We start from the raw sequence: 18,539 nt of genomic DNA on the forward strand, positions 1-18,539 counted from the left end.
CCATATACCGAGGGTGGCAGGTTCAAACCTGGCCCCGGCCGAACTGCAACAAAAAATAGCAGGGCGTTGTGGCAGGCGCCTGTAGTCCCAGCTACTAGGGAAGCTGAGGCAAGAGAATCACCTAAGCCCAGGAGTTGGAGGTTGCTAGAAGCTGGAGGTCGCTGTGAGCTATGACTCCACAGCACTCTACGGAGGGCGATAAAGTGAGACTCCCTGTCTCTTAAAAAAAAAAAAAAAAGGTACAACAAAATAAACCTAGAGAAATTGCAAGAAAGAAATAAAGGCAAAAATAAATTATAGCATGAGAGCCAAAACCATTCGATAGGAAAACAATACGTCTTTTCAATAAGCAGTGATGGGACAACTGGACAAGCACATGCAGTGAATGAAGCAGGAACCCTACTTCACACCACACACAAAAATCAGCTCAAATTCTAAGACTTAATACTACAAAACTCTTAGTAGAAAACAGAGGTAAATCGTTTTGACCTTAGATTCTACAGTGGTCTCTTATATATGACATCAAAAGCACATACAACAAAAAAAGGTAGATAAATTAATGATTTCATCATGATTAAAAACTGTTATGCTTCAGTACAATTTTGCATACAGCCAAACCTGTCATATAATCTTATCAGTTCTATTTTTTTTTCCTTTCAAGACATCTGTCCTGTGTGATCTTTCCATAAATGGTCAAATTTCTAGAAATGTTAATAAAGTCAAAGTTAAAAGTGATTTTAAAAAACCTGATTAGAATAATAAATTGAGGCATTTGTTATTTTATAGGCATATTTTGTTATTTTTGTTAGTATATAATATTGGCAGTTTATAAGAAAAGGCTGTATAACAGATATTAATTCAATAAAATGCAAATAAATATAACAATGAGATCTTTTTTCTTTTGCCCCACAGATTGACATAACCAAATGATAGCTAAAACCATTTGTTATATGACGTTACATTAGTGGCCAAAACACCATTAACATAAATTAGACTTGGGAAAATAAACCAATATAACCTTTCTGAAAGGTGGGCTGGTAATATGTACCAAAATTTAAAGTAAGTCTATAGAGGATTAAACATCAGACCGTGTCTTGCGTGATCACTTACGCAGTGGCAACATAAGTCTTTCATTTGACTGATAATCCAACTCTGAAGAATTTACCTGAAGGAGACAATCACACAAGCATGCAAAGATATATCCTTCTACAGTATTTGCTGTAGCATTGACTAAAAAATTTTCCTCTTAATGGAATCAAAGTAAATATTCATTAGTAGGAATCAGGTACAAATAGTGGTGTGCTGGTAAATAATTAACAAGTAGTTCCTCCTTCCAGGGGTGGTGGGGAAACCTTGATTTGTGGTATTTGCCAATTTCTGTAGTGTAAATACTCCCACAATGGCTGATTTCAAGCTACCAAAGTGAAGTCACTGATTATAGAGTTGAAAAGACATGTGCAAAACTGCCTTTCACGAGCTGGTATAAGCTAGCTTAATCACACCACTGTCTGATTCAAACACACTGTAACACTAAAAAGCCATAAATATGATGCAAAAGATTCATATTAACATGGCACAATATCCATTACATTTATCAAATGATAGATGACAAATCCAATCACATATAAAGCAGCTTATGCTGTATAATCTGTCATAGTATCAACTTATATGTGTATTTCATTTTCATTTTGAAAGAAAAAGAACCATATGACAGTGATGTATAACATTTTACATTCAATTTAGTTTTGCCCGTAACAGTGGTAGTAAATCTTGCTTTTATGGAGTATCCAAAGCAAATTAAGATTTTGATTTTAAAACAGAATAGCAAAAGATCAACAGATTTGGCTTGATAATAATTAAAAACTTCTGTATTAAATAATACAAAACAGAGTAAAAAACAACAGACTGAGGTTAAGTTTTTTACAGTAAATATACAAAAGGCAAATTTCATTTCTATGTTTGGAGCTCATAAACAGCAAAGGAAATGAAGAGACAATTAACAAAGCAAGAAATTCAACTGGAAACAAGCATATGGGAAAATGATCATTCTTACTAGAGATCAAAATCACGTAAATTTTAGAATTATGTACCATTTTTTGCCTACTCCCTTATTGAGACTCTTCATATTGTTCATGATGCTGTAAATTGTATGCAGTTATTTCAGAATCAATGTATTGGGAGTGTGTGACCAAGAGTTACAAAATTTCTCATATCCTTGCACCTAGAAATAACACTTCTACGAATCTATTCTGACAAAATTGGGCGTGCAACCGTAAGTGTATGTGTTTAAAGAAGCTAACTTCACCAAGAACTTCAGAGCATTATTTTTAAAATGGAAACACTGGAGAAACCTAAACGTAGCAAAAAAAAAAAAAAAAAAAAGAATAAATTAATATACATCCTTTCTGCAGAATATTATACAGCCCTTCCAAATATTAATATGAAGTATATACAGCCACATAAAAAATGCTTACAAAATAATGTTAAGTTGTATAGTATAAATTATATCATGCAAGAAACATAGAATAAGACATACCAGAAAGAAATATATTAAAAAATCATGATTCTTATGCTAGATTGATACATTTTTAATAAATTTATAAATAACTTAACATGTTTTTCAAACCGTGTTCAAAAAACTATTGCATTATTTGTAAAATTTCGAAATCCGGAAAAACAAGACATAAAAAAATAATGTAATTAAGTAACAGAATGGGCTGTGACTTTTTCAAAGGCTAACATGAAAACATCATGTATTTCTCAAGAATGTAAGAAAATTCTTATATAAGTGGAAGAAAATAAATATTTCTTCTTGACTCAAACTTGAACTGTTTGTTAAAAATACAATAGTTCTGGGCGGCAGCCCCATATACAGAAGGTGGCAGGTTCAAACTTGGCCTCGCCTAAAAACTGCAAAAAAAAAACCCAAAAACACACAAAAAAACAAAAAACAATAGTTTTTCTGAGTGCACAGGACCACAGCTAAAAGCTGGGTTGTTAGAACCACAACGTTCCAGATCTAGGGCCTTGTGCTGAAACCGAATCCTAAAGAGATAAAAGGCCAAGATGCGGGAAGACATGATCTCTATGCAGAAATGCCTCATCTACTGGCCTTACTATAAGTCACTCTTTTTATTTTAAAGAAACTGGACAACATATGATGATCAGCATCATGTGAATGCACGGTAAGGAGGATCCTGGTTACAACTTCTACTCCTATCTACAAATGAACAGGCCCAGAAAGGTGTAAGAGACTTTGATTAAACGGACAGAAAAATTCCACTTGTTAAGAACAGGTTTGGCTCCAGTAACTGATATTCACAGCTAATATACAAAACTATTTGAGAAACATAACACAACAACAAAAACCCCAACCAAACAAAAATAAATACAATAGTTTTTCTTATTATTAAACTTTACTATTTTAGAAACAACTGTACCACCGAAGGATAACATCTCAAGCACTCTTCTTTAGTTCCTTCCAAAAGGAGAATAAAATACAACATAAATTCAGGCCATAGCATACCACTTAAAGATATATTATAATGTATAACAAAAATGATTATTCTAATAGAAAAAATGAATCCATTATGTGGCCCCATAATTCAGGACTAGGGATGCACAATGCATTAATCAATTCTGGAATAGATACATTATAATTTGAGTGGCTCAAAAATTCAAACAGACTTTAGAGCGGAAGTGTCCAACCTTTTTTTTCCCTCTGCCTCACATTAGACAAGTAACAGTTGCCTTGGGCCAAGCATTAAATATACCAACACTAATGACTGCTAAAGGTCCATGCATACCTTTCATGATATCCAACACCACAGATAAGCAAAAAAAGTCCTCACAAAATCAGCATGTGGCCCATGGACCACAGACTGGACAGAGATTTAGAAAAGCCCTAGAGAACAATCCCTTATAAGCATGGCCTAGACTAGCAGGCTTTACAGAAAATGTGTTTCTTTTTTTTTTTTTTTTTTTTTTGTGTGTGTGTGTGTGGTTTTCGGCCAGGGCTGGGTTTGAACCCGCCCTCTGGCATATGGGACCGGCGCCCTACTCCTTGAGCCACAGGCGCCGCCCGAAAATGTGTTTCTCAAAACATATGGCTGGTGATTTTTGCAAAACTATATCTAGAGTGAAGACTTTCCCAAAGAAATATTAATAAAGTCCTATAATTTCCTCCACTAAAATGCAACTCTTGGCGGCGCCTGTGGCTCAAGGAGTGGGGCGCCAGTCCCATATGCCGGAGGTGGCGGGTTCAAACCTAGCCCCGGCCAAAAACAAAAAATAAATAAATAAATAAATAAAATGCAACTCTTTCCCAAGAATTCCTGGATAAAGAAATATAAATTGTTTCTCAGAAACTCTAGGTATCTTCTCCTACAGAAGAGGAGAAACATATGGGACTCATCACTACAAGAGGTGATATGTGCCCAAAAGTTTACAATCACTTCTAATGTGCTTTGGATACATCTTAGATGATCGCCCAAAGCAAAACAGAAGAAACTATTCAGAGGACACCCCAGTCTGAAACACAGCCAGGTCCTTGTACCTCCAGATTTTATGCCAGAGCCAAGCGGGACTCCAAGAGGAGACAGGATATATGGCAGCTCTTGGACCATTACGAAGTGATTGATAATTTAAAAGAAAAAAAAGTTGATTTCAAGTGTCTTTTGTTTCAGTCCTCTCTAATTCTCTCATATTATTCAAAATTATTCAAATTATTTAAGATATATTTGCCCACATTTTTAGCAAAGAGATTCTTAAGTCAATGTTTTCAGGGACAAATGCAGCTTCATTTTGAATTTTGGTCATAATTAGAAATAGGCTTTATGGACCTTCAAAAATCTTAGAAAAAATGTCTATTCCTTAGCTCACGTGGGATGGCCCAGAATTAAACACCACCCAAGAGAACACATCCAACTGATAGGTGCTCAGCTAAGAATTATAAAGTTATTTCTACATTACATGTTACCACTTGGGTATGAATCTACCTGGCAAGAACATCTCATGAAAAGCTTACCGAAGGCCAGGCACGGTGGCTCATGCCTGTAATCCTAGCACTTGGAGGCTGAGGCAGGTGGATCACTTGAGCTCGAGACCAACCTGAGCCAGACTGAGCCCTTGTCACTAAAAAAAAAAAAAAAAAATAGCCTGGTGTTGTGGCAGATACCTGTAGTCCCAGCTACTTGGGAGGCTGAGGCAAGAGATCAGGTAAGCCCGAGTTTTAAGTTGCTGTGAGCTGTGACTCCAAGGCATTCTACTGAGGGCAAAAAAGTGAGACTTTGTCTCAAAAAAAAAGAAAGAAAGAAAATGCTTATCTATTTACTACCTTAGGCAACCCATTCTATAGCAGGAGATGCAAGCCAGGTAAAAGCAGATTTCCTGAGCAAGGAAGTCTTTCTTTTTTTGGAAGAGACAAGAGTCTCATTTCGTCGCCCTTGGTAGAGTGCCATGGCGTCACAGCTCACAGCAACCTCCAGCTCTTGGGCTTAAGCAATTCTCTTGCCTCAGACTTCTGAGTAGCTAGAACTACAGGCGCCTGCCACAACGCTCAGCTATTTTTTTTGTTGTTGCAGTTTGGCTGGGGCTGGGTTCGATCCTGCTACCCTCTGTATATGGTGCCGGCGCCCTACTCACTGAGCCACAGGCGCCGTACGAACATGGAAGTCTTACGAAACATTGTTAACCTATCACCACATCAACAGAATTCTCAAGAGATTAATAGGTATGTGTATATTTCTATCACCTGAAACAGCTGGCAGCGTGGGGGAGCACTCACACATGACCACGAAGCGGCCATGTTGCATGTTGCAAATTTTCTTTGTAATGTGTCAGTGGTTTTTCTCTGCACTCCGCTTCACATGTGGTCCTTGCTTAGTCCATCTAAACCACTTCTTTGTTTTGAGACAGTCTCATTATGTACCCTTGGTAGAGTGCCAGGGCATCACCTTTCACAGCAACCTCAAACTCTTGGGTTTAAGCGATTCTCTTGCCTCAGCCTCCCAGTAGCTAGGACTACAGGTGCCCACCACAACACCAGATTATTTTTTTGTTGTAGTTGTCATTGTTGTTTGGCAGGCACTGGGCTGGACTCAAACCTGCCAGCTCCGGTGTTTGTGGCCTGTGCCCTAGCCACTGAGCTATGGACGCCGTGCCCATCTAATCACTTCCTTACAGAAGAGGAACATGTGCCCACAACACTAACCCCTCCCACTCAATCCAGGCTTCAACACTTGCCCGTCTCCCATCCCAACCTATCATCCGGGAAAGGAAGACACAGTGGATGTGACAATGAGGATGAAGAAATGTGGTAGGGTGGCACAGCTGGTGAGAGGCAGCAGCAGCAACCTGGCTCTTCTGACGAGGACACCTACCAAGGCACAGGGCACCTCTTCTTTTTCTAGCGAAGACAGGACTGCACCACCCCTGTTGGCTACACCACCCTCTCCAAACCCCAGGAAACTCCCCATTACTCTTCTTTGCCCTGCAGCTGGTCTCACCTTCCCTGGCATCCATCCAACTCCAAATGGAGATCCAGGTTAAGGAAGTCTGATGCTGGTAAGATAATGAGGGAAGGCTGTGGGCCAGGAAGAAAGCAGAGACCTAGGAATGTCACTCACCTGCCTGGCACTTGCACTGGAACTAAGCCTCTGTCACAGTGTTTCTCAAGACCTAGAGTGAGAACCCAGTTGCTCCTTCCTTGGCCACAGAGCCCCTTCCCTAGAAAGTAGACGAGGGACACAGGAAGCTGCTTTCTTAAGTTTCTCTGATCATGGTCATGCCAACTGAGGGCAGCTCAGAGGACAGCTCACAGCATTTTACATACGTGTGTGTGTGTGTATATATATATATATATATTTTAAGACAAAAAAGTATAAAAGTTCTTTGCCTCTCTATATCCATGCTATGGATATTTCCACCGTTATCTGTTTTTCTGGTTATAAGGAAAGCCCCAGAAAATAAGGGTATAGTGATGATAGAAGAAATGTATACAAATGATCCACCAAACGTTTAATTCCAACTCTTTCCTAGAAAGCCCTAGAAAAGGGACCTGCCAGCTTTGAATACAAAGTAACCCCTCAAATGTGCCCTGCTGGGGTGCACATGGACTCCCAGCGTCCAGGCTAACATGGCGAACAAGCTGTCACCAAGAAGGGCAGAGAGAGGTTTGTGCAGCAGAAGGGCAGAGAGAGGTTTGTGCAGCAGAGATTATCAGTAGGCAAATAGAACTAATGCTCAAAGATCAATGAAGAAAAAAAGTAGAAGTCAAAAGAGGCTGCCTAAGGGAATGGAAGAAGAGACCCAGGCCTGAGCAGAGCGGCTGCTCCTCTTCCCTTGGGCTCCATCTCTGTGCCTCCCAGGATATCACCCTTCCTGCAGGAAGCAAGAACCCCATGCTGATATGACAGAAGGTTTTTGATACCATTCCCTGTGAGGACAGTGCAACTATCAGCAGCATGCCAGGCGGCGGGGGGGGGGGGGGGGGGGGGGGGGTGTTAGACGCTAAAGGCTACATTCATAGGCCCTTCTCACTGCGCTCTCCCTGCAAGGCACTAGAAGCTACTGCAGATGGTCCTGAGAGAAGGGCCAGCTGGCTGGGGAGCCCACCAGACCTGGAAATGCCTCCTCACTGCTGCAGAGGGCAGGGAGCTCAGACCCCTTGTCCAGGGTAAGATGCCAAAGTTGCAGTGAGGACAAAAAAGTTCCAAAGTTCGAAGGATCCCCATCATTTGGTGCTACCTCTTCACTCTACAGGTTTCTAAGAAAAAGCAAATGAACAGAACACCCTCAGGTTAGGTCCATGGGGGGACAAAAAAGTCAGGGAAGTAAGGCAAGAATATTTGACCGCATTTCAGTCACACATTTTGGAAAAGATACAACTGACCCAAAATGCATGGCCCTAAGGGATGTTTAATTATTTAGCCAAATAAAACTTTCACAAAGCTAGTAGGCCATTTGTTTTTAAATCATTGCATGATTAATCAAGCCTCAAAATATACCCCAAGAGTTAGAGAGACAAGAAAGTTAAACACTTAAGTATCCTGGCATTCTTTTAAGGGCAAACTATGAACAAGAATTAAAGTCATCTTGTATTATTATAACAAGTCACAGGAAATGGGTCATCTCTCTAGGACAAGAGGAAAATTGCATTTGCCATCTGCAGAAAGAATGAAAGAACATGTGATATAACGAAGCGTAGGTCCTGAAATATCAATTCACATGGCAAGAAAATATCAGCGCATCTTTACCCTCGAAAAACAAAGCCCTCCACGCAGAAAGTCTACTCAGCATATCAGGCATAACAACAGCCAAGGGCCCCACCACTGCTCTCCTCCTTAACTGTCTATCTGGATACACAATTAGAAAGAGATGCTATTAAGGGTCTCAAGTCACTGGCATGAGGACGTTCAAAACGTTAAATGAGGAAAAGACGCTGTTACTCTGCTCATGCCTACAGCCTCTCCACCTCTGGCAAACACACTGCATCCTATTTTGAAACCTGGTTGCCCAGGATAGATTATCCAACACTGGCTCACTAACTCTGCTGGTAATCATGAACCAATCTCAAGTCCCTGCCCTCTGGAAAAGGAAGGAGAACTTTACATTTTGTTCAGTAACAACTCATTTTGCTTTGCAGACCAGAGCCAGTGTTGCAAAAGAAAGTTAATCATCTCCTAAACACACATTCATGATTCTCTTCCTTTTAATATATGAAAGCACCAACTTCCCCTCTCACCAGCTCACAACCACATGACGTCTGACCTAAGTACCAACTTGGAAGTTCTCTAAATCATAAGGAAATGTACAAGCCACAGAATCTGAGGGAAGGAACCCCCTTGGCTCCAGTAATTGTTTAAGGAAGATGTGATGGGCAGGTGGTATTTACATAAGAGGGGGTATTGGGGGTGGGGGGAAGCTACAGCAAGTAGCTAAAAAACTAAAACATGAGTAAACTGCTGAAGCACTGCTCTTTACAAACTAGACCTGTGGTACCTGGAAATATATGGAGGTAGAAAATGCCACCAATCACCCTGCTGCCCTACAACAAAACAAAATATGAAAAAGAGGGGCCCGGGAGCACCTGTTATCCTAGCACTCTGGGAGGCCGAGAAAGGTGGATCAGGAAGCTCAGGAGTTTGAGATCAGCCTGAACAAGAGCAAGACCCCATCGCTACAAAAATAGAAAAAGTAGCTCAACATTGTGGAGGTGCCTATAGTCCTAGCTACTCAGGAGGCTAAAGCAAGAGAATTGCTTGAGCCCAAGAGTTTGAGGTTGCCGTGAGCTGTGATGTCACAAAACTCTATCGCGAGTGACAGTGAGACTCTGTATCAAAAAACAAACAAAGAACTAAAAATGATTTTAGCCAGGTGTGGTGGCTCACACCTGTAATCCCAACACTCTGGGAGGCCAAGGTGAGTGGACTGCTTGAGCTGAGAAGTTCAAGACCAGCCTGAGAGAGTGAGAACCCCTCTATAAAAAGAAATAGCCAGACATTGTGACAGGTCCCTGTAGTCCCAGCTACGTAGGAGGCTGACGCAAGAGGATCTCTTGAGCCCAAGAGTTTGAGGTTGCTGAGAGCTATGATGACATAGCACTTTACTGAGGAGAACCAAGTGAGATTCTGTCTCAAAAATAAATAAAGTGATAAAAAAATTTTTTTTACATAAAAAAAAGAAATTGTACTTCAATTTTTTTAGTATTGATGCTGGCCAAAAAAAATCCGAAAAGTCAAATTCTTTGAAGAGGCAATTAATTCATGATTTCAGTTCTCGAAAGGGAAAAATCACCAGGCTATTTCCTAAAAACATATACAACCCTATCTCTAAACATCGCTATTTACTTCCCAGAACAGAGCCAAAAAGTCTGGCTCTACTTCTTTTTCTTTCATTTGTGGATCAATTATTGTTCCCTTCTGCGAGGTTTCAGGAATGTAACGGTATTACTAACATTTTAGTTCCCAGCCATACCACAATCCATTACACACTTCCTTCAAACAATTACTTAGTTTCTAAAGCACTCAGATTGTTCACAGTCCAAGATTAATCCTACAATAAAGGTGTACCCAATTTTCAAATTTAAAGGATTTGTGTATGTAACAGCTTTCCATTGTAACTGCTGAATCAACCGCTATTGGCTTTCAACTCAAAACAATATGAGAATATTCAACTGAAACCTTCTCTCTAGAGAGAGAGTGGCAGGCAGGGAGGTGAAGACCATTACATCTCAAACAGAATTCCATTTACTGGGCCCCAGGTGGCCCATGAAACAGCAAAGAGGGGTGGAAAATGGAGAACATATGGATGATACCCATTAGAAGAAAGCAAGAAGTTTAAATTCTCTTCTTTCGATTACTTTCATTTGGGAATCTAGCCGCCCACTCAACCCCCACCTTTTTATGCCCACACACCTCTGGTTAGTGATAACAGAATCACTGGGAATTGAACTCAGCATTGTGCAATGTTGAGCTAGAAAGAAGCAAAAGCCAGTATTTTTGCCTTCAGGGGGTTTGTAATCAAGATAGAAAGACAGGGCAAGTGGTTTAAGTAGCTTCTAACAGGTAAAGGCAAAACATGATATGCTCTAGGAAAATAATGCATATAAACTCAGGAGTTCAGATTCTTAAGATCTTCTGCTTTCCCTAATTGTGTAATCCCCAGAAAGCTCTTACAATAGTGTTCAGATTATTTTGTCTTTTTCTTTGTACAAAGAACCGATAAACAGTCAGCAGAGCATGTCAGTACAAGGGTGTCAACTACAAAACAAGAACTGTGAAAAAGTGCTCATAGTCTTTCCTGTTGGCAAATAAAAAATAAGGACTGTCTCCTATAACCCATTATTTTGCACTAAGACGTGCTTATATTTGTTCATTTATTCAGCATCCCATATGAAGTATTTCTTCTTAAGGAATGCCTGGTTAAAAAAAAACTGGAGGAAATGTTTATTCCACAACTGACAAGGTTTGCTCAATAAATGAATGTGAACTTTTTTTAAATAATACAATTTGTTCTTTAAAATTAACCATGAAAATTTTACAATATTTTGTTCTGATTTCAGAAATTATGGCTAAGTATAAAGGTTAATCATGGAGTGAATTCAGGTTGGGGGATTTCAGCATCGGAATAAGGATGTTTACTTTTGTTTGTAAAGCCCAGATTCCTGACTACCTCGTATTTATTAACTCATTTTGTCAGTACATCTAAGTCCTTTTTTCTTTTTACTACGTATTAGATGAGAAATCCGATTTTTACAGATCAGTAAACGTAACAAATCAGAGGTGACTGTCCAGCAACTTTCTATAATTTTATTAGTAACAGCTGTTTACAAAAAATAGTGTTTGGATCTGAGAATAGCTCTTTCTTTAATGTTACTCCATTCGGCAGAACAATAGAAAACATCCACTCTTCACTACAGTCACTTATTGCTACAGATTTCATTACCAAGAATCACACATTTCACCTTCTACTGCTGTTTCACAGTTCCCTAGGATTAATTCTGCAGAGACCTTAACATTACTTAAAAGCCATTATAAAAGTTTCCCTTTGAAAAATATCCCCATCTCACCCTTCAACCAGAAAACTAGACTTTAAATTTGTTGCTACAAATACTTGTTTTTCTCTCAACCCAATACTTTCAGTCTAGAGGAAACAGATTCCTTCCACCTTCTTAGAAAGAAAGCAAACACAACCTTCTTAAAATGGCTTCTCTCTCTGCCAAGATGTACCCTTTGAGCTCCTCATTTTCCCACTGTAAGACTCAATCAACATTTCCACAAGTATCAACAGAATAATTTCCCTTAATGAAAAATTAATATGAATGGTGGAATCAAAATCATCCTTGGAAAATCTTGTTAATATCTTTTCATGTAGGTTTGCCTGGATCATGAAGAAAAATACATTCATTTTCTTCTGCTAAGTTTAGCATAGCACGCAGCCTCACTACTGCAAAAGCTGTTTCGGGCCCTTAAAAATTCATCTGTAATAAAAATCCTAACCATATTTAATAGGCATTTCTGGAAAGTGAACATAAGTCTTCTCCTATAAAGCTGGAGCTGGGTTTTTTTTTAATGAAAAAGATCTTATCAAATTTATTTGTAATAAACAGAACAGTTACTATTATAAATTATTCTTCTGGTTCTCCTCTCTAAACTTACCTAAAAGTATTTGAATAGATAAACATGGAATGATTTCACTGTTCCAGCAGGGTTTTAATTAGTACCTAAATTCCCATATGAAGAAATACCATGTAAGTACAAGATGGACAGTTACATGGCAGATCTGGACAATGAATCTACATAGTTCAAAGCAACACTCTTACCCTGAAGGCTTTGTTAAATAGTCAAAGCTACAGTTTTGATTTATATGAGAGATGTTCCCACTTCGCTCCTCAGATATAAACTATAAGCACTTTGTTTCAAAAAAAAAGAGAGAGAGAAGGGGAAATGCATCCAAATAAATTCTGACATTTAGAAACATATTCAACACTTGCGAGCTAAAAGAGTATCAAAAAATAAAACTGGGTGGTCCTTAAAGCAGCCTCATAAATGCCCCATTTTGGTAATTCCAGGGAAATGCTTTTATTAGGACTGCTTAAAGCAACGCTTTCATTCTATCGTTGTGAGTCGCCACCCTAGATAGTTACTGACCTCTGGGTTAATTCAGGCAACCAGGCGAACGGCATTACTACTCCTCCTCCAATCAACTCCACTGACGAAAGTGGGAAGGGTGCTTTTACCCTGAGGTGCATGAATAAACTTTCCATACTACCTACACTGACCAAAATATTACCAACCTTCCACATCCCTCCTTGCTCTGCAACTGCACAGTTTTCAACACAAACATATGCCCCTCACATTAAAAATGTTCTATCTGCAATTCCTGAAATTCTGTATTTAATCACAGTGGGTTTCTCTCATGTAACTGTACAAATAAATCACAAAAACCTATTTGGTCATCACCCGTGCTCAATAGGATATTAAAACTTCAATTTGATCAGTGTGTCACGTTGAAAAAAAGTATGCAAAAAGATGACAGGATTAAATTAGCCTCTACATAGTAACAAGTAATTGAGATATTGAATGGATTATTTTCTTTTCTTTAAACTTTCATAGCTTAAGCATGACTGTGATTCGCAAATGTACTCAGTAAAGAACTGTAACACACTGATTTAATACGTGGTACAACATCTTACATTAACTGTGCCTATCCTGGAATGTATTTATAATCAATTGGCTCAAAGAGTTATATTACAATTTTTTAAGATCATGATTATATCTGCCACAGATAAAAACATGACACATCCCCATGTTTCTATACTTTATTCATGATTATCTACTCCCTGTTTCTAGCAAGAGGGTCATAAACAAATTTATTCATTCAGCAAATATTAACCAAGAGCATTCTACAAGTTAGTTATTGTACTAGAAGCTGGGACTTAATAGTGAACAAAACAGACACAATCCCTACCTTCATCAGCTTGCAGTGTAAGACAGGAAGAAAATCTACAATGATATATACATAATTACATTCAGAAGACCAAGAACATTTGTTCTTCCAGTTAAAACTGGCCTAAACTTTGCCTATTTTCAATAGGTGGAATCCAATCAATAAAAAGCATTTGCTAACTCTTTCTATTTGATGATTAAAATCTAAAGAATAAAGATTTCAAAACCATATAAAACAAGAAAAAAATGTATCTTCTAAGAATTGAAAAAATATTTTAGGATGAATATCTGTAACCTGAAAAAAGCATTCAGAGCCATTTGTTTTATACAGAACTTAAAAACAAATTAATATTAAATGATGTGGCCTCTGTACCACCCACAGAAATATTTAGTGAGTATTAATGCATACTAATCAATTAAAGTAAATAATCATGAATATCAATCAATTAGTCAATCTAGGTACTTTACACCTAGGAAGCAAATGAAAACATCAATCAAATTAAAATGAACTATACTCTCGTATATCTATACAGAAAATGAAGAGAATGTTTTCTTTGGGTGTCAAATAAAATAAACACTAATATAACTGAATTCAAAGAATGAATATATTAAAGGAGGACAAGAAAGAATTCAGAATTTAACATAATGTTCTTATAGTGGCAGATATCAGGGTTAATCTTTTTTTTTTTTTTGAGTCAGAACCTCAAGCTGTCGCCCTGGTTAGAGTGCAATAGCATCACAGCTCACAGCAACCTCCAACTCCTGGGCTCAAGCGATTCTCCTGCCTCTGCCTCCCAAGTAGCTGGGACTACAGGCGCCTGCCACAACGCCCGGCTATTTTTTGGTTGCAGTCGTCATTGTTGTTTGATGGGCCTGGGCTGGATTCTAACCTGCCAGCTCAGGTGTATGTGGCTGGCGCCTTTGCCTCTTGAGACACAGGCACCGAGCCAGGGATAATCTTTTAAAATTCAAAATCAAAATATATAAGTATTACATAGGAAATAGATTTGGGGGCGGCGCCTGTGGCTCAAGGAGTAGGGCGCCAGTCCCATATGCCGGAGGTGGCGGGTTCAAACCTAGCCCCAGCCAAAACAAAAAAACAAAAAACAAAAAAAAAAAAAAAAAAAAAAAGTTTGAGGTTGCTGTGAGCTGTGAAGCCAGGGCACTCAACCAAGGGCAACATAGTGAGACTGTCTCAATTAAAAAAAGCAAAAAACAAACAAACAAAAAAAAAAAGGAAATAGATTTGGAAGACATTGGCACAATTGCCAGATATAAATCAAAACAACCCAAATTCTACTGCCACACCTTCTTTTAATCAAAGAACTATTATTTTCCTTTTCCAATTTCCCCATATTACCTATATGTGTATATATGGATATTAACCATATATCACCATATGGATATTAACCATATATCAACCATATGTGTATATATGGATATATATGTATATATGTATAGATATGTGTGCCTATATATACACATATATATATAAAACTCTTGCATTTGTGTGAACAAATGCAAGAGTCTAAATTTTTATGCCTGCCAAACAACTCCTTTTCATTAAAATGGTGTCATGCCTTGAACAAAAATTTACTTTGAAAATAATTTCTTAATGAATTTTACTTCAATAGAGGGGGGATTCCTCCATTTAAATTAAACGAGTTTAACGTGTTAGTAGATCTTTAAACTGTCAAAGGATATGTTCTGGGGCGGCGCCTGTGGCTCAAGGAGTAGGGCGCCGGTCCCATATGCCAGAGGTGGCGGGTTCAAACCCAGCCCCGACCAAAAATCACAAAAAAAAAAAAAGGATATGTTCTCTACCCACCTCTACATAAGTTTTGTTTAAATGAAGGAAGGAACTAGAAAATTCAGTCTACTCATCAAAGTAGCAAATCAGCAATTCCTCAAATGAAACCCCGCCCCAATAACCTTCCCTTGTTCAAGTCAACTTTCTTGGATTCAAAAAATCGTGAAATCACACACTAGTACACATGCAAGCACAAATCTCCATTTAGTATATATTACTACTATATAGTGTGGGTACTGCAGTGCTAATGTTACAAAAGCAACATGCCTACAAAATTAAGCAGTAGCAATTCTTACATGATGTCCAGGGATCATTATTTCTGACAGGAAATTGTATAATTTTGGAATGTTACTCATAAATGTACGTATTATTTTAATGTCATATTTCTTATCACTCTAAGCCATATTTGCCAGACGGGTTGGGGCTGTAGTAAACCCTACTCAAATATCTAATAAGAGGGTAAAAAAGTTCTTGACACCACCACCACTTTAGCAGTAAAACTGATTTGCTTTAAATATTTTTCCTCAGAAAATTATCTCCAAGCTCATTTTTAAAAGCACAGTATATTATTTAAATGCAAATTTAAAAAAGCATCCACATAAGTGTATTTCCCTCTTAGTCATTCAAATCCAGGCCCTTGGACAAACCCCTGGAGGCTTTAACTCACAACTGTCACATTTCAGGCAAACAGGGTTGGTTGGAGGGACCTCAAAAGCCCCATTCACTGCTAAACAGAAACAAAGACAGTAAACAGGGTAAAATAAGAAGAAACCCCAGTTCTAAAACAATTCTCTCTAAAACACATGCTTTTCTCCTTAACTGTATGCACTTAAACACTCCATATATTTCTATTGCCCTATTTTCTTCTCAATCTTGAGAATTCAGGAAACATTCAACTGTTATGTTTCCAGCCATTAGAAGTAGCTCAAAATAAGAATTTAAAAAAACAAACCACCACCAACAAAAAACCCTTCACTTTTCCAACTGCAGTTTCCCCTCCCCTGGCTCCATTCCCTCAAGCCCACCTCTTTCATGCAGTGCTTTCTTTGCCTTCCTTTCTTTATAAACATAAGCACATTTGTCCACTTGGATTTCAAATGAAGACATAAAGCCTGGCATGTGAATTAACCATTTGTAACTATGAGTGATCATTGTATTTTGTTCCTGCCTATAAATGATCCAGTACAAAAGCAGTTCAAGTCCCAAAGGCAATTGGCTCCTTGAGCCAGCAAATGGAATGATCAAGATAAGAAAATGCATGCTTCTCAAACCAGAACTAACAGTACAATATTCTTTTCTTAAAGAAATGTTTTAGAAACATATTTATTATACATGCAAATATGTGGAACACAAGTGCAGACATTTTTCAGGCCTGTTACTGCAAAGCTGTTTGCTCTTCCTACCACAATAGCTCAGAGTTATGTCATGCTGGCTATATGTGAACCCTGACTGCTTGATTCCGAACATTCTGTCAGAGATAATAATCAATAGAATTCCTATTTGAGAAATGGCATTATTATCTTGCTAACTTAGTATCAAAGCAGAATGTTGGGGTTGCTTTCAAGATTAGAGGGAAATCTTTGCTGTACACTTCCCATTTTTCTTCCAGCCCAGATTCCAAAGATATTAAAATGCTGTTTTAAACAAAAGGTTTCTATTTGTCTCCATGAAAGTAATTGAGAGTCTGCACTGGTTTTTAGTAGTGACTATTGTGAATTCAGGCCTACATCTGGGTTGCCTCATTAAACAAAAGATACCGTCGCTGTCAACAACCACACAGCACCACGCTTCCCTATCCCTCATCCTTATCCGGAAGGAATGGTACAAGACGAGAAACACGCCTGTCACCATCCACTGACCAAGGAACTCTTCTGGGATCCCTGCTTTCTATGGTCTGGTGACTAGATAACAGCACTTCTTTGGCACATTTGGGCTTGCCCTCCCGCCCCGCCCCCAATACACAGGCCCTTTCTTGACAGAGCCAACCATTCGGCTTCCTCATCATCACTCCTTGGAGAATCCAGTCGCGAGTCTCCCCACCGTTCCCCCAATCTCTCCGGACCCCAGAATGCACTGACAATGGACGCACACCAGCCACCTCACCGCACACCATCCCCCGACGTGCCCTGATTCGGCTTGCCAACCTGCAGGCCACACGCACACAGCTCCCCCACTCCACCACTCCACGGGGCGCCAGGGCCACTACAATGGAAGTTCAACCCCTCTGCCCACCTTTCCACCCCCGCGCCTCTGCCCGGAAGTGATAAGCCATTTAGAGAAGCACAGCAGATAATGCACAGCCCTCAGAGGCATGAAAAGGCGCACACTGAGGCACCGGGCAGGGCAGCCCAGACCCCTCTGCAACGCGCGCGCGCGCGTGTGTGTGTGTGTGTGTGTACTCGCGCGGGCACTGTGTGTGTGTGTGTGTGTGTACTCGCGCGGGCACCCCCGCGAGTGCGGGTGGTGGCCAGGGGCGCGCCCAGGAGGGTAAGGTCGAGGCGCCGGGGGCGGGGGTCGCGGAGGGCAGCTGCCCAGAAGGACCCGGGGTGGTGGGAGAGGGTCGCAGAGGCCGGGCCGCAGGGCCCGTGGCGGCCGACCTCGGACCGTACGTACTCACCGAGCAGCAGCAGCTTGAGCTCCCGGCGGGCGTCCCGCTTGTCCCTGCGGAGCTGCCGCTCGATCTCGTCGTTGATCCGCCGGGCTTCCTTGGCCTCCTCGCTCAGGCAGCACGCCATGATGGACTCCAGAGTCATTCTTCCAAAGTGCCTCTGCTGCAGCCCCGCCGACACCCCCTGCTCACAGCGCGCACACACACCCTCCCGCCCTCGCTCCCCCGAGGCAGCGGTGGCCGCCGAGCCCCCGCTGCCCGGGCGCGCGTCCGGGACGAGCTCAGGGAACTGCCGCGGGGGCGGAGGCCAGGGCCGGGGCCACCAGGTGGGCCGGGGACGCGGTGGGAGCGGGGCGGGCGCGGGAGGCTGCCGCGGGCGCTAGCTCAGGGGGCGCGCGAGGGAAGGCCGCCGCGCCCGGCCTCGCTCAGACGCCCGAGTCTTCTTCCCCGAGAACCGGCGGCCCGCCTCGCCCCCCGCGCCGCCGCCGCCGCCGCCTCCGAGGCTCCCCTAAGCCGCGCGCCTGGCGGCGAGAGAACATCCACCGGGGCGTCCCCGCAGCGAGAGGCCACCGACGGCTCCCCGCGCCCGGCGCGCCCGCTCCTCGCCGCCGCCTGACGCGGCTCCCGGGCGCCCTCGGCCCTGCCCGCGCTCACCGCCCGACTCGCGCGCAAA

General features: G+C 40.9%; 1 protein-coding gene across 1 annotated transcript in view; it reads right to left on the minus strand.

The window, feature by feature from the left end:
- Nucleotides 1-18,019, minus strand: part of GNAQ (G protein subunit alpha q) — a 328,961-nt gene extending 310,942 nt beyond the window's left edge. The window contains exon 1 of the mRNA XM_053575717.1: nt 17,876-18,019. Within this exon, the coding sequence (XP_053431692.1) occupies nt 17,876-18,011 (136 nt within the window). The 5' untranslated portion in view covers nt 18,012-18,019. The remainder of the gene's footprint in view (nt 1-17,875) is intronic.
- Nucleotides 18,020-18,539: the final 520 nt, after the last annotated feature.

This window comes from Nycticebus coucang, chromosome 2 (assembly GCF_027406575.1).
Source record: "Nycticebus coucang isolate mNycCou1 chromosome 2, mNycCou1.pri, whole genome shotgun sequence".
Lineage (NCBI taxonomy): Eukaryota > Metazoa > Chordata > Mammalia > Primates > Lorisidae > Nycticebus > Nycticebus coucang.